This window comes from Delphinus delphis, chromosome 5, assembly GCF_949987515.2.
Source record: "Delphinus delphis chromosome 5, mDelDel1.2, whole genome shotgun sequence".
Classification (NCBI taxonomy): domain Eukaryota; kingdom Metazoa; phylum Chordata; class Mammalia; order Artiodactyla; family Delphinidae; genus Delphinus; species Delphinus delphis.
In genome coordinates, this window is record NC_082687.1 from 49,225,867 (window position 1) to 49,240,291 (window position 14,425).

The following is a 14,425-nucleotide window of genomic DNA, read 5'->3' on the forward strand; positions in this document are numbered from 1 at the left end:
TCTCCCGGCCCAGTGCAGCAAGCCCCGCCCCGGGCAGCAAGCCCCACCTCCGACTCTGCAATTCCGGTCGAGCCTCTGAGGAGCTCCACCGCAGCACCGCGGAAGTTTCGTGTGTGCGCAGTAGGCTTGATTAGTGCCGCGTGGGAAAGGCGGGACTTCCCTACGTCTTGCGTCATCTCTAGTGCGACGCAATACGTCACTGGTGTGATTGGGAAAGTCAATTATGGCTGCCGGCGGGCTGCCGCCATCTTTACGCCCGGCGTCGCCAGCGCATGCGCGTAGCGGCCTTGCTGAGCGGTACGCGCAGTTAGCCCGTGTCGTACGCGTGTTGGATACAGTCGTGTGCAGAGATGCTGTGCCGGTTGAGCGTTAGGTGGCTGCAGCCGCGGCCTGCCCTGCAGCTCCGGGGCTTGGGCCCACCGGTCGTACCGGCCCCCACCGGCGGCGCCAAGCCCTCCGCTCTGCCATTGTGGGCGGTGGCATCAGTCTCTGCAGTTGGCCCGAGCGGCGCGGGTGGCTGGTATGAAGCCCTGGCTACGTCGGCGCCGGTGCAGGGCGCCGAGGACGTACTGCTCTTTGCGCACACCGCCTCGGGCCTGCCCTGGTGGGGCAGCATTCTTCTCACCACCGTGGCCCTGCGCGGCGCTGTCACGCTGCCCTTGGCCGCCTACCAGCACTACATCCTGGCCAAGGTGAGGGGCGCCGAGCCGCGCATGGACGCGCTTCCGTGGTGAGGACTGGCCGACGTCTACCCGGGGCTTAAGGTCCCCAGGTACTCCCGGAGTGCTTAGTGTTAGTCATCAGTACCAGTAAGGCAGTGAGCTACTTTACAAAAAGGAATTAACACAGGGCAGAAGTAAATGCAATTTTTGGTGGCTCTGTGACTGCCACAGAGTATATTAAAGATTCTTAATGGACTTCTGTTTCCTCAGTTGACATTACTGGGAAATCCAGGAATTGAAACATTAAAGTGCAGAGTGTAGTTCTTATATAATCCTTATAATAGCCCTGTGAAGTAGGTGCTGATATACATTTTATATATGAGAGAATAGGACTTTAGAGGTTAAATAATTTGTCCAAGATCATACTGATGTACAAGCTGGAGTTTGAATTTGGTTGCAACTGAGGAAATCTTAAATTAACATCCTATACGCAGACTTAGGGTTTCTTGACATGACCAGTAAACCACATTTTTAAATGAGCTGAGGGAATAGAGAGTGAAATTATGAATGGTTATGAATAAAGATCTTTTATGTTCCCATAACAAAGCCTACTTTTTCTTTAGCTAGGTGGAAAATTTGCAGCCAGAAATAAAAAGCATTGCAAGGCACCTTAACCAAGACGTTGCAGTTCGTGCAAATCAGTTGGGGTGGTCCAAAAGAGCTGCCAGGTAAGCTAATTCTGTGCATATAACACCATGAAAATATATATACGTATATATAATGTGTAAGTGATTTTTATTATAGGTTTTGGTATTCTGTAGCTTTAGCAGCAAAGTAGTTCTTTTTTCTCTTTAATATTTTAATAAGTTTATGTGGCATGGTAGTTTTATATACTGGACCAAAAGCAAAAAAAATAGGGAAACAAGAGAGAGTTCCTTGTCCTTAAGGGACTTCAGGCTACTGAAAAAGACAGACATGTAGTCAAATAATGACTGAACTAAGTACTGTACAAAAGATTATGTACAAGGAGTTGGGTCATCACGGAAAGTCAGGAAAGGCTTCACAGGATGAAGATACTGTGACAGTTGTTGGGATTTTTGTCAACAAATGATACAGGTTATTTACAAACTTGACCTTTTGACAACATACAGCAGGTAGTAGCCCAAAGGAATGGGGAGGTAGAAAGTATGAATGACATGGTAAAAGCAACTGGATAGGCAAGGTGTTGTCATTCTGCTCTGGTTACCCTATGTAGTTGTCTGCCTGGGTTCTTAGAAAGCCCTTGCCCAAGGGTGCTCGACCATGGCACAGTTCTATGCCTACAGTCATCCACTAGGAACTTCTAAGTCCACCTCCTTCTATCAGCCTAAGCTAGTTCTGCTTAGTCAATTTCCCAAATTCTGATCCTTACTTGACTGTGACAAAGTGTTCACCAGTTCACAGCAATGAGAAAAATAAGGTTTTTTTAGTATGAATATGTAATATATATATATATATATATATATATAGCTTTTCATATATTTTTATCTATATAGGTGTAAATTTGCCAACTATCTTTGGTATGAAATTGTGTCCCTCTTTATATAGAGTTAAAAAGACCTGACATTTAAAAAAAATCATTTTTACAGCTTAACGTCTTTATTTGCTAAAATAGGAAGTTGGTAAACCTATAGTTTTGAAGTTTTACTGATCAGGGAAATCTGAGGACTACAGCTCTAGGCCAGAAGAACAAATTAGTAGCTGCTCACCTGGGTTATAAATGCAGCCTAGACAAGACTGTGGCACCTTGCTTATGCAGCACTGGCAGGATGATTGTCCAGACACATCCTTAGACAGATGAGTGGCTTTCTAGGAAGACATATCTGAGGTTTCCTGCATTTTCAATGGAGCTGGGTTTTGAAGCGTGACAGGGAAGTTGTCAGGTGAACAGCCAGGAAACTGGGCAGTCCACACAGATGATATAATAACTTTCAAAGGCATGCTGATGTGGAAGTCTGATTTGTTGGATGACCCCAGTCATTCAAGGGGCCAGAATATACAGAAGAGTAAAGTAAAGAGAGTAACTCTTCTAAAGAAGAGTAACAGGAAATAAAGTTGGAAAAGCAGGCAGAGGCTGAATTACAAAGAGCCTGCAATGTCTCCGTATACTGTCTTAATTCAGTACATTATAATTAGATTAAATTCAGCAAACCTATTGAAAACCAACCTTGTACAAAACATGCTGTGAGAGATTTAAAGATGAAGACCCAATACCATAGTATAGAAAGTGGGACTTAACAGAAATAACTAATATGGTTAATAGAGAAACAGAGTAGGAAAACCTTTATGAAAGAGTTGATTGAAGAGTGAAGACCATTTTGACGGGCCAAGAGCATACACAGTACACAACCACATTGCAAGGTATATTCGGGGATCAAGTGATTGAGCTTGGCTGGAGTGGAGAGATATGAGTAAAATGGGCTTTCACCTCTAGTATTTGTGATTTAAATTGTGGTCATACCATGTTAGTAGTGAAATTTCCCTCCTCAAAGCCTAGTTTGCCAGAGATCACCAGAATCAAAGACTGTAGTCTGACAGTGTCAGATTTATCAAATTGTTAATGTAATTTGCGTACATTGCTAAAGAACTTTGAATAAAAGGCTTTATTTGCCTTTTGTTTAGGCAGCCCCGTGGTATAGCTTACAACAACCAAAAATCCTGCATAAATCCTTTAGCCAGTAACCACAGCACGGGTGTGTTTGTGCTGTGGGGATGAAACACTGCTAGTAGTCAAATGACATTTTCTCCTTTCCCTTTTTCCCTCTTCCCTCAAACTAGGCTCACTTATCTAAAGACTATGCGGAGGCTTGTTTCAGAGCTGTATGTTCGGGATAACTGCCACCCTTTCAAAGCCACTGTGTTGGTCTGGATTCAGCTTCCAATGTGGATATTCGTGTCTGTTGCTCTCCGGAATTTTAGCACAGGGGCAACACATTCAGAAGGTAGTTATTATTGAAGTCTGTTTCCCCCAAATAAGTTTTCTAACGTTGTCTTTGTACTCTTCTTTTTTTTTTTTGCGGTACACGGGCCTCTCACTGTTGGGGCCTCTCCCGTTGCGGAGCACAGGCTCCGGACGCGCAGGCTCAGTGGCCATGGCTCACGGGCCCAGCTGCTCTGTGGCATGTGAGATCTTCCCGGACCAGGGCACGAACCCGCGTCCCCTGCATCGGCAGGCAGACTCTCAACCACTGCGCCACCAGGGAAGCCCTGTCTTTGTACTCTTAAAAAAAAGAAAAAACCAAGCAAAAAATAAAAAACATCCATACTTCTCATAACTAGAATACACTTTTATCATCTCCCTTACAAGGGTATAGAATTTAAAATATTAAGTGTAAAGCAAACTAGCTGTGTTGAGAAAACAAATCAATCTAGGAAGGACGTCACTAGTACTGCTTCTTGGAGGTCATGGTTATAATTCCATAATACGGTTTCCTGGCCAAGAATTTTTTCTATTAATAAATTTAAGAAGCCAGAAAAGCTTTCACAGTTATAAGTGTAAACATTAATTAAGAAAGGTTATAAAGTAAAGGGCTTGTTTTTTACTTTCATTTAAAGGCATTTCTAACCAGAAAGTAATCTAAATAGACTTGAAAGAAAGTCTAATTTTTTAAATTTTTTAAATTTAAGTCTGAAAAGATTACTGCTACATGTCTTTATTGTCTCTACATCTATTTACTACAGAAAACTTCTTGCCTCTTTCTCAGTACAGGAAGAACTAACTTATGTTGTGGAGTGAAAATAACCTGAATAAAAAGTGCAAATCTTTAGTGTGAGGAACACCTTATTGCAATTACTTCCCTCTGCTATTTTAGAAATTCTTTTGTTTTACTTATAAAAATGTTTCGGCAGGTTTTTCTGTTCAGGAGCAGTTAGCTACTGGTGGGGTCCTATGGTTTCCTGACCTCACTGCCCTGGATTCCACTTGGATTCTGCCTGTCTCCATTGGTGTCATCAACTTATTAATAGTGGAGGTCAGTGGTTTTAAATGAGATTTGCTTGCCATTTAAATCATTGGGGGTTTTGTTGCTGTTCTGACCTCAAATGTAAATTGTATTTGAGTTGGTGGTGATAGCTCTGAGCTAAAATTGAGACTCCTTAGTTTTGGTCGCTGATCAGCTGTTGATAAATTGTCTTAGGCCAGTTCCTTAACACCTCTGGGGATCAGAATGCTCATAATTAAGAGAGCTGAATTTGAACATTTCCAAAATGTCTTTTAGCTTTAAAATTATATGATTCTAATACAGACAGTTTTGTGATTTGCTTTTTGGTAAAGACAACAATTAAAATGCCTAATGAATCTGGTTTTCTTCCCACAATATATTGATGTGTTGTGTATATGTTTAATATGTCAATTTGTAGGTGGTCAGTACCTGACTGCCATTTTTAAGTTACACAACCTTAGAAAAGCCATAGAACTTCTTTATAAGATGGAATGGAGAAACATACATATAAAATATGACCCCTATTCCATAAAGAACTGTCCATAAGAACATAGACTCTTTGAGCTAGAAGAAACCTTAGAAAAGACCTAACTCAGTTGAGATTTCACAGACCTCATATCCACAGCTCTCTGTTTGGGATATCTAATACACCCCTTATTTTTTCAGACGAGAAAAGTGAGGATGATACTCTGAGGTCTTGCGTGAAGTTTTCCTGAGGAAAGACTATGTGTAGTCTAAGTGTGTTAGCCTAAGAGCATCTACCACAGTGCTGTTAACATGGTTGGTAATTAGTGAATATTTCTTAGAAAGAAAGAATCGATAACAGGGTCACAGTGAATAATGTCAGTCCTCTAGTCTTTCTTTTATTCCATCTAAAGACCCAGCATGCATAAGTTTAATAAAAGCCTGTTCTTACTTAACATTCACCATGTGCCAGGCACTATTGTAAGCAATGTACATGAATTAACTCATTTAATTCTTAAAATAATCGTGTGATGTCAGTGCTACTATTATCCCCATTTTAAGGTGCAGAAGGTAAGGCACAGAAAGGTTGAGTAACTTGTGCAAGGTCACATAACCACTGAATGCAGGGCTGCCTTGTGAATCTAGGTAGTTTGAGTGTAGAATCTGTGCTCGTAATCATTAAGTTATGCTGCCTCTTAAATAAGTAATTCATAAACCATAACTGCCTTTCCTAGCCTTGGTTCTTTTCTGTACTCCACGTAGCCAGGTCACAAACCTTTGAGATACCTGTTAAGTTCCTTCTTTATGCCAGGTCCTGTGTTTAGATGTTAAAAAACAAGGACAGTGATTCATACATAATACTTATCTTGAAGGGACTTCAGTTTTACAGACAATCTTTAAAAAACATTGACTTGTAAAAATTATGCTGTGATACTGTTTAGATGAATCTCTTTATTGCTGTTATTTAAAGTTCCATTTAAGAATTTTACATAAATTTATCAGTTTTATTTTAAATTTTTATTGCTTTTCTTAAAATATAGGTAGAGGCCAATCAAAAATCAGTTTGTATTTTAAAGCTTGTCTCATTTAATGTGCATTTCAATAATCAGCATATGTTATATATTCTACCCCTTCAGATTTTTGCTCTGCAAAAAGTTGGAATGTCTCGTTTCCAGACATATATAACGTACTTTGTTCGTGCATTATCGGTGTTGATGATTCCAATTGCAGCGACAGTACCTTCAGTGAGTAAGCACCAGTATTGCGTGAAGCATGTGCTAAATATAAATCTTCTGTTTCTAGCTTAGACTGGCTGAGATTCTGCCTCTTCTATTGAGCTTCCTCTGACTACTCAATCCCTTACTGGTTTCTGGGTTTCTGTAATAACGAATCTACTGTCTCTATCACCAAGTGACATCTGAATATTTCTTGGGGGATTGGTTAATCTTCCTTTACGTGAATGTGTCTTAACCCTCCTATTAAACCAAACTCCTTTTCCTCTTTTTTTTTTCTTTTTTTTTTTTTAATCTTGCTAAGTACCTGATGCAGTACTATGAACATAGTATTTGCTCTGTTTGATTAACTGATATATTGAATTCCTTCTGTCTTCATAGACTGGTCCAAGGAGTTTTAGCAATGAAAAAAGAAACAAAACTTTGTGCTAGGTTTGTATGGGTTCATATGTAATATTGTTTAATCTCATAACAGTTTTATGAGATACATATACTTGTCCCTATTTATATGTAATTAAACTTTTATAGAAATAGAAAAAGAAATGTTATATTTGCAGTTATTTCATATTTTTAGCCTTTTGCTTCCATGGATACTTTAGTGCTAAGATGGGTAAAGCTATGTCAGGTATAGAGCTGTCTTAGCTCTGAGCCAACACATAGACCGTAAAGTAGCAGTCATTTGTTGCTGGTAGTTAGAGTTATATCATTTATATAAAAGTACTTTATAGGACTTGTCTTAGGAATCTGAAATAGTATGTTTTTATCGTAAAAAAATGTGAATTAAATGTTTGTTTTTTTTAAGACATATTTATTCTGCATCATGATCAGACTGTTACATTTAGCAGTCAATAGCATGGGTGCAAAAAAAAAAAAAGTCACAGTGAAAACCTTTGTTGGAATGCTTTACACTTTCCACAGAACAGAAACTGAAATAACCTGTTATACACTTAGTCACAAATACAGTCCTCGAGTTTTTTGGCCCATACACAGGAGTATTGTCTAAAACATGTCTTCTTTGTAGCATCTAGGCCCTGCCACCACTGTGCTTGGCTGAGTTCACAAATCTGTTGTACCCTGTAGCTTCCCTGTCACTTCTCTGGCTCTCCTCTCCTGCTAAGCTTTGTTTCCTGGCAGTAATCAAAACCTTCTGCCACTGCCATAGCTCCTGCTGCTGCTGGAACCACCACAGCCACCTTGGTTTTATCGTTTGACGAAGTATTGGCCTCCACCACCATAGAGGCGAGAACTTTTGCCTCCAAAGTTTCCTCCTTTCATCAGTCCAGAATTTGAAGATTGACTGTTGTAAATGCCAAAATCATTGTAGCTTCTGCCATCTCTGAAATTGCTTCCGTCATTACCAAATCCATTATAGCCATCCCCACTGCCACCATAGCCACCACCACCATGGCTGCCACCAAAGGCATCTCGACCACTGAAGTTTCCTCCACCACCAAAGTTGTCATTCCCACCAAAACCACCGCCACGACCACCACCAAAGTTTCCAGAACCACTTCGACCTCTTTGGCTGGATGAAGCACTAGCCATCTCTTGCTGAGATAGGGCTTTCCTTACTTCACAGTTGTGGCCATTCACAGTGTGGTGTTTCTGAATGACAGTCTTGTCTGTGGGGTCATGGTCACCAAAGGTTATGAAAAGTAAAGTCTCTCTTGTTGCTGCTGCCTTAGTTAGTCATGGTTTCAATCACTTCAGTTTTCCCATACTGTTCAGAATAATCTCTTAGGTGATGTTCTTCAATGTCTTCTTTAATGCCACCAACAAAAGTCTTTTTCACAGTTAAGTGGGCACCAGGTCTTTGAGAATCTTCTCTTGAGACAGCCCTCTTTGGTTCCCCAACTCTCCCATCCACCTTGTGTGGCCTTGCCTTCATGGCTGCATCCGCCTCCTCCACAGTGGCATACGTGACAAACCCGAAGCCTCTGGAGTGCTTGGTGTTTGGATCCCTCGTTACCACACAGTCTGTGAGCATTCCCCTTTGTTGAAAATGGCTCCCCAGACTCTAATCGGTTGTTTCAAAGCTCAAAGCTCAAACCTCCGATGAAGAGCTTCTGCAGATGTTCGGGCTCTTTGGGAGACCCCGACTTACACATGATGGCAGTAGATGGGGGAGACTTCAATGATGCTTACTTGGCGGTGTCCATGGGCTCAATTAAATGTTAAATGTTTTTAAGCTGTCACTTAGACATAGTACCATCATTAATCCTGTGTAAAATAAGTTTCCTTGTTTCTAAAATAGACACCATAATGTCTGTGAGAATTAATGAAATGACAAGTGTCTATTATAGTACTTTTCATGTAATAATAATATTATTATAAAATACTCTGTAAAAACAGAACAATACAAACTCACTACATTTCTAAGGAGAAATAATACCTGTTATAACTCAGGAAACCCCCAGATCAAGTGAAATAGGAGCAGTAAAGTTGTAGTGAGAGGTTGGATTCAAAGTGAGTAACAGATCTGAAAAACAGTGTCTTTTTTTTTTTAAGCTTTTTTTTTTTTTTTTTTACTTATTTATTTTATCTTATTTATTTTTGTCTGTGTTGGGTCTTTGTTTCTGTGGGCGGGCTTTCTCTAGTTGCAGCGAGCGGGGGCTACTCTTCGTTGCGATGTGCAGACTTCTCATTGTGACTGCAGTGGCTTCTCTTGTTGTGGAGCATGGGCTGTAGGCGTGCGGGCTCAGTAGTTGTGGCTCGCGGGCTTAGTTGCTTCCCAGCATGTGGGATCTTCCCGGACCAGGGTTCGAACCCAGGTGCCCTGCACTGGCAGGTAGATTCTTAACCACTGCGCCACCAGGGAAGCCCTGAATAACAGTGTCTTAAGTACCCAAAAATCCATTCTCTCAAATACAGGAAATTCTGAATTAGGTAATTCAGTGTAGAGCTGATGGAGCATCCCTGTGAAGACTTGAGAAAGGCAGCCTGCTTCTGTCTCAATGCTGCATCATCCACAGCCTGTAATGGTCTTGAAGGCCGCAGGATAGTCACGATGGCCACTGGAGCTTGTTACCTTGCGAGAATAGTAAAAAGGTTCCTCAAGCACAGTCAGCCCCTTTCAGGACCCTGGCCAGGTGCCCCACCAAACACTGAGCTTCCATCTTAAATATGTGACTGTACCTAACTGCAGAAGAGGTTGGGAAGGATAGTCTTCTTTCTCTTTTTTTTAGATGGCAGTATACCCTGCTGAAAATTAGTATTTTTCTTACTTAGGAAGAAGAATGATACTTAGTAGGCAGTTTTTAGTTTGACGTAGTTGAGGCTCAGGATACTGTTCGCTTCATGGATAAGTTTGATGATGATGGTAGTTAATATTTATTCAACATTAACATTGTACCAGGCCCTTTTTAAAATCATTTACATATATTAGTATACATATTTCTCCCAACAGGGCACTGAAGTAGGAGCTATTATAATCTCTACTTTACTGCTGAGGAAACTGAGGCACAGAGAGGTTAAGTAACTCATCAAGGTTACTCATCTTTTAAGTGGCAGAGTCTAACACACATCCAGGCAGTTTGGCTCTTACTCTTAACTACTGTGCTAACCTGCCTTTAAGGATGTATTGCTTACTGCCCTTAAAAACTTGCTCTGGAACAAATGCAAGTGCTTAATATGGGCGACATTACTGTGCTTACCACTCTACCTAAATTTTCTTATTTATTCCTCACAGTATCTCTTTGAGGTGGGTACAGTTCTGTCCCCATTTTATAGAAGAGAAAACTGAAACAAGAAAAATAATGTACCCAAAGTTAGATAAATAGATTTCAAACTCAGGCAGTTTGACTCCAGGACCTGGATTCAACCACCACGTGGTCTTGCCTCTGGGGACTGATTACCTTCTGATGCCAAAGAAAGGTTTGGGAAAGATGTATGTATGTATGTATGGGAATGTTTTGAGAGGCCGCAGAACTTAGTCTTTGACCTAAATAGTAAGTCTGAATGGTAGTAAAAAAGAAAGTTGAAGATAATGCTGAGACTCTTTGTCTCAGGAAAAGGCAAAGATAATGCAGTCCTGACTACACTTAGAAACTGGTTGGTGGGAAAAATTTGGAAGATAGGTGACTGTATATAGGTCTAGGGGGGCTAAGTTTGCCATGATAAATGGCTGTGCCCCCAGTAGCGTACCTTCAATGTAGCAGCCTGTCAAGACTCTTGGTGGGGAAAAAGTATGCTTAACTGCCAGAGATGGAGGTGAGATCTCTCTTGGACCTCTGCTCAGGAGCTGTTCTCTGTCATCCACTTTCTGTCATGAATACCTCTCCTTTTTGTTTCTTTTTGCTTTTGAGTCTTCCTTTCAACTTTCTTACCTACCTATCTGATCCGTCACAGGTATCTAATAGCTACTGAAAGTCTTGGTCAGTCCTGGTGTACTTATATTTACAGAGATTGTAATTTTTTTTTTTATTGCCTACCTATTTCTAGACCTTGGTGTCCTTGGAGAAGGGAGAGATGCTAACTTTCATGTCCTTTCTTCTCTTTACAGTCGATTGTTCTCTACTGGTTATGCTCCAGCCTCATGGGCCTTTCACAGAACTTGCTGCTGCGTTCTCCTAGATTTCGCCAACTTTGTCGAATACCGTTGACCAAGTCAGATTCAGACACTCCTTATAAAGACCTCTTTGCTGCCTTTTACGCCAAGTTCATTTCAAGAAAATGATATACTTTCTAGTAATTTTGAAACAATTACAAGTTTCACTGTTAATGTATTTAGAAGATTTAGAAATTCAGATATGGTTTAATTTGCTTTTTAAAATCATGAGCTCTGTGAAGTACTGTGGATTAAGATATAATCCAGATATATTTGATAGTACTTAAAATCTTTTAAGTGCTGAAAACGTAGTATGTTCAGTTATATAAAAGTGGGATCAAAGTGTCGGGCCCTGTTTATAAAATTACAACTTGCGAGAGGTGCTAGAACTTTGGAAAACAGGACTAGAGAAGTTTTATAAAATAAAAGAATCCAGTGAAGTGATTTTTAAAATTTTGGGGGTGTGGAGGATCATAGACCCGGTTGATCATTTAATAAAGCCATGGTTTTCTCTTCAGAAAAGTCCTGGAACTCACAACATGGAGGCCTTTATTGACCCCCCTTCTGGTAATTCCTGGTTAATAAGTATTATTCTAATGGAACATACATTGATGATGAGTTAATGTGTGATTTTAAAATGAAAAGGACTTGAGATACATGCAGTGGAGTAGTCCACGCATGTAAGAAAGTACCTAATAGGGTAGGTAGTGTTGCTTCTCAACCTTGCTCTGAAGGAATACAAAAATTGTACATTTCCTTTCTCTGTAATTTAAGGCGTCTAGAATACAGAGCATAGAACTAAGTACTGCTAGAGCCCAAAGTAGAAAATCTTAAGCTAATCATATAGAATATGAAGGAACCCAATATCTCTGATAATCCTTTAAGAAAGTGAAAAACTGGTACTAGGGTCAAGGTTATGCTAATTGGGAGACTCCTTTAGACCTGTACACCTTGGTATGATAATGCATAACATTAAATTGGTCTGAGGATCTTAATATTACAAAATTCATAATTTCATAGCTTAGAAAAAAGGATCAAAGTAAATTTTAAAAGCTCAAAAGATCAGGATAGTATTTAGCAAGTTTTAAAAATAATGACTGAATACATGAAGTTACATTAGTTACACTATTACTAGAAATTAAATAGTAGGTGAAGAATCATCTCATTCAGCCAGAGAGCATGCATATGAACATTGTGTATTCAGTCATTAGAGAATATAGGTAGATCACATAATTGTGAAGTAAGCTTGTTGTGCAGAATTCTGGAGACAGAGCTGTTTGAGTCTTTCCTGTCATCTCAAAGTACAGTAGACCCTTCTGTCTTCCTAGCCCCAAAGCCACAACCATTAAGAGCTTCAAACTGTCAGCAGCTAGAATCCCAACAAACAGCTGAAACAGACTTCATTAGATAAGGACTAACATAGCCACAGATAGGGAATGATTCTGTGACTCTTGAACATATTAACTTGACTATAGTCGTTTGTGGAATACAGTTTCAAAGTAAAAGGGACTATTAGAAAACTTTGAACTTTATTTGGTAATTGTGTTGCTCTTGTTAATATTGCATTGCTGTTTTGGAACTCTTATTGTCAGGTAAAATATATAATGATGTTTACTGGTATATTTGTTTTCTGTGGATGCTGTTAACAAAATCTTTATACTGCTTATGCACCAGGAGGAAGATGCTATTGAATGTATTTGATATTATAAGATATATCTCTTTCAAATTTTTCTTTTAAGAGATAGATTTAGGGATTGCCCCTGAGGTCCTACAAAAGAGGGTCCTCCCCACAGTTCTCCACCAGTATACTCAGAAAGCCTAGCCTTCATATCTGTTTCACCTAAGACCTTCCACAATCTCAGTTAAGAACTGATGAAATAAAATTCATGTTTTACGGCAAGATGAGAAAAGTTTAAACATAAATTTTTTCTTTGTCCCTTTGGGCCTCCTCCCTCCCCTTTAGCAGGTATTGTGCATCTGCATTAACCAGAGCTCTTTAGGAGATGACATTCCTTAATCTCATTAAGGGACACTGACTCTTAGGAGATAACCTTCCTTCTTGTAAGGGACCATGATGACTCATGACCCACTGTTTGCTTTGTACCTGTAGGTCTGGATTGTGTAAACTGTTAATAATATGTCGTATGACATAAACCCTTTGTCTCAAAAACGTACATAACTGTGCTTTGACCCCTAATTGGCAGAACGGTCCCCAGAGCTTTCTGAAAGTCTACCTCTCAGAGTATAATCCTCAAATTGGCTTGAAATTTTTGCATTTTTTTCCTTAAACTGTTGATGAATTTTTCTGTTGACAGAGCTGTACATAAAAGCACTTTGATCCTGGTTGATTCCTGTCCATAGGAACCACAAGGCCTGGCAGTTACCACAAAAAAAAGAAAAAAAAATACCAGCTGAGGAATGGCAGCAGAAGAGATTAAACCAAGAAAGCACTTTTACACAGAAGCCTTGCCTAGTTCTTAGAGCAGTAACTTTTGCTTTGCTGTAACTTGAACATGAGAGAGATCCGACACAACTGTCCCAAAGGAATATGTAACAAGAGAACCCTGTTCCCTTGTATTCTCACTGACTACCTTCTTGACTGCCCAGTTTTTACGTAAGTTTTGCAAGATAGTCTTACCTTTAATTGCCTAGGCCTACACTGCTGATTTTCTTCTGTAAAATGAGGACTTCCGGGTGTTTGAGAACAAAAACCTTGATGGAAAGACCTTAAAATCAAAATAAATGCTTTAAGAAAGCAGCCCGGCTTCCCTGGTGGCGCAGTGGTTAAGAATCCGCCTGCCAGTGCAGGGGACACGGGTTTGAGCCCTGGTCCGGGAAGATCCCACATGCTGCGGAGCAACTAAGCCTGTGCGCCACAACTTAGGGCCCGCGAGCCACAACTACTGAAGCCCGTGTGCCTAGAGCCCGTGCTCCACAACAAGAGAAGCCACCGCAATGAGAAGCCTGTGCACCGCAACGAACAGTAGCCCCCGCTCAACGCAGCTAGCGAAAGCCTGTGCGCAGCAACGAAGATCCAGTGCAGCCAAAAATAAATAAATAATTTTTTTAAAAAAAGCAGCCACTGTTAATGAGTTTTTCTGTCTAAGGCAACAAAAAAGAAATTTCTATCCTTGAAAGTTCCTGCTAGACTCCAGAGGGCCAAGAATTTCTTGAAAAAGAAACCTCTGGGGAAAATGCCCCATTTCTATCTTTTCTATTTTGAGAAAATTTTACGGTCATGCTCCTCTTCCTTTGTGTCCCTGATGTGGCAGTTATATTTGTTTTTCCTTAGTTGAGAAGGCAGCATTGTATTTAATTTAGCTTTGGTTTTTGTTTTCTGGCTAAATTGTAGCTCTCCGGGAAAACTTAAAACTGGACTATGAAATATACCTAACTATATCCCTTTCATTGCAGCTGCATTTCTGCATGTTCCAACGGTAGTACAATTGATAATTTGAGGAATTTCTTCTAATTATAACCTCAAACTTCCTGGCTTTTCTGTGAGTGATGGATGCTTCTGAGGGTAAGGAGTATTAAAAA

General features: G+C 40.2%; 1 protein-coding gene and 1 pseudogene across 3 annotated transcripts; one reads left to right on the plus strand and one right to left on the minus strand.

Annotated features, from left to right (window-relative positions):
* Positions 1–294: 294 nt before the first annotated feature.
* COX18 (cytochrome c oxidase assembly factor COX18) lies at positions 295–13,963 on the plus strand. Of its 3 annotated transcripts, none has more exons than XM_060012407.1 (6): positions 295–692; positions 1,290–1,390; positions 3,480–3,643; positions 4,551–4,672; positions 6,244–6,355; positions 10,841–13,963. In XM_060012407.1, the coding sequence occupies exons 1-6, from the start codon at positions 351–353 to the stop codon at positions 10,909–10,911; spliced, it is 912 nt and encodes a 303-aa protein (XP_059868390.1). In that variant the 5' UTR covers positions 295–350; the 3' UTR covers positions 10,912–13,963. The 3 variants fall into 3 exon arrangements, with proteins under 3 accessions (XP_059868390.1, XP_059868389.1, XP_059868391.1); XM_060012406.1 differs by having other exon boundaries at positions 6,244–6,351; XM_060012408.1 differs by lacking the exon at positions 4,551–4,672.
* LOC132425919 (heterogeneous nuclear ribonucleoprotein A1-like) lies at positions 7,207–8,944 on the minus strand (annotated as a pseudogene).
* Positions 13,964–14,425: the final 462 nt, after the last annotated feature.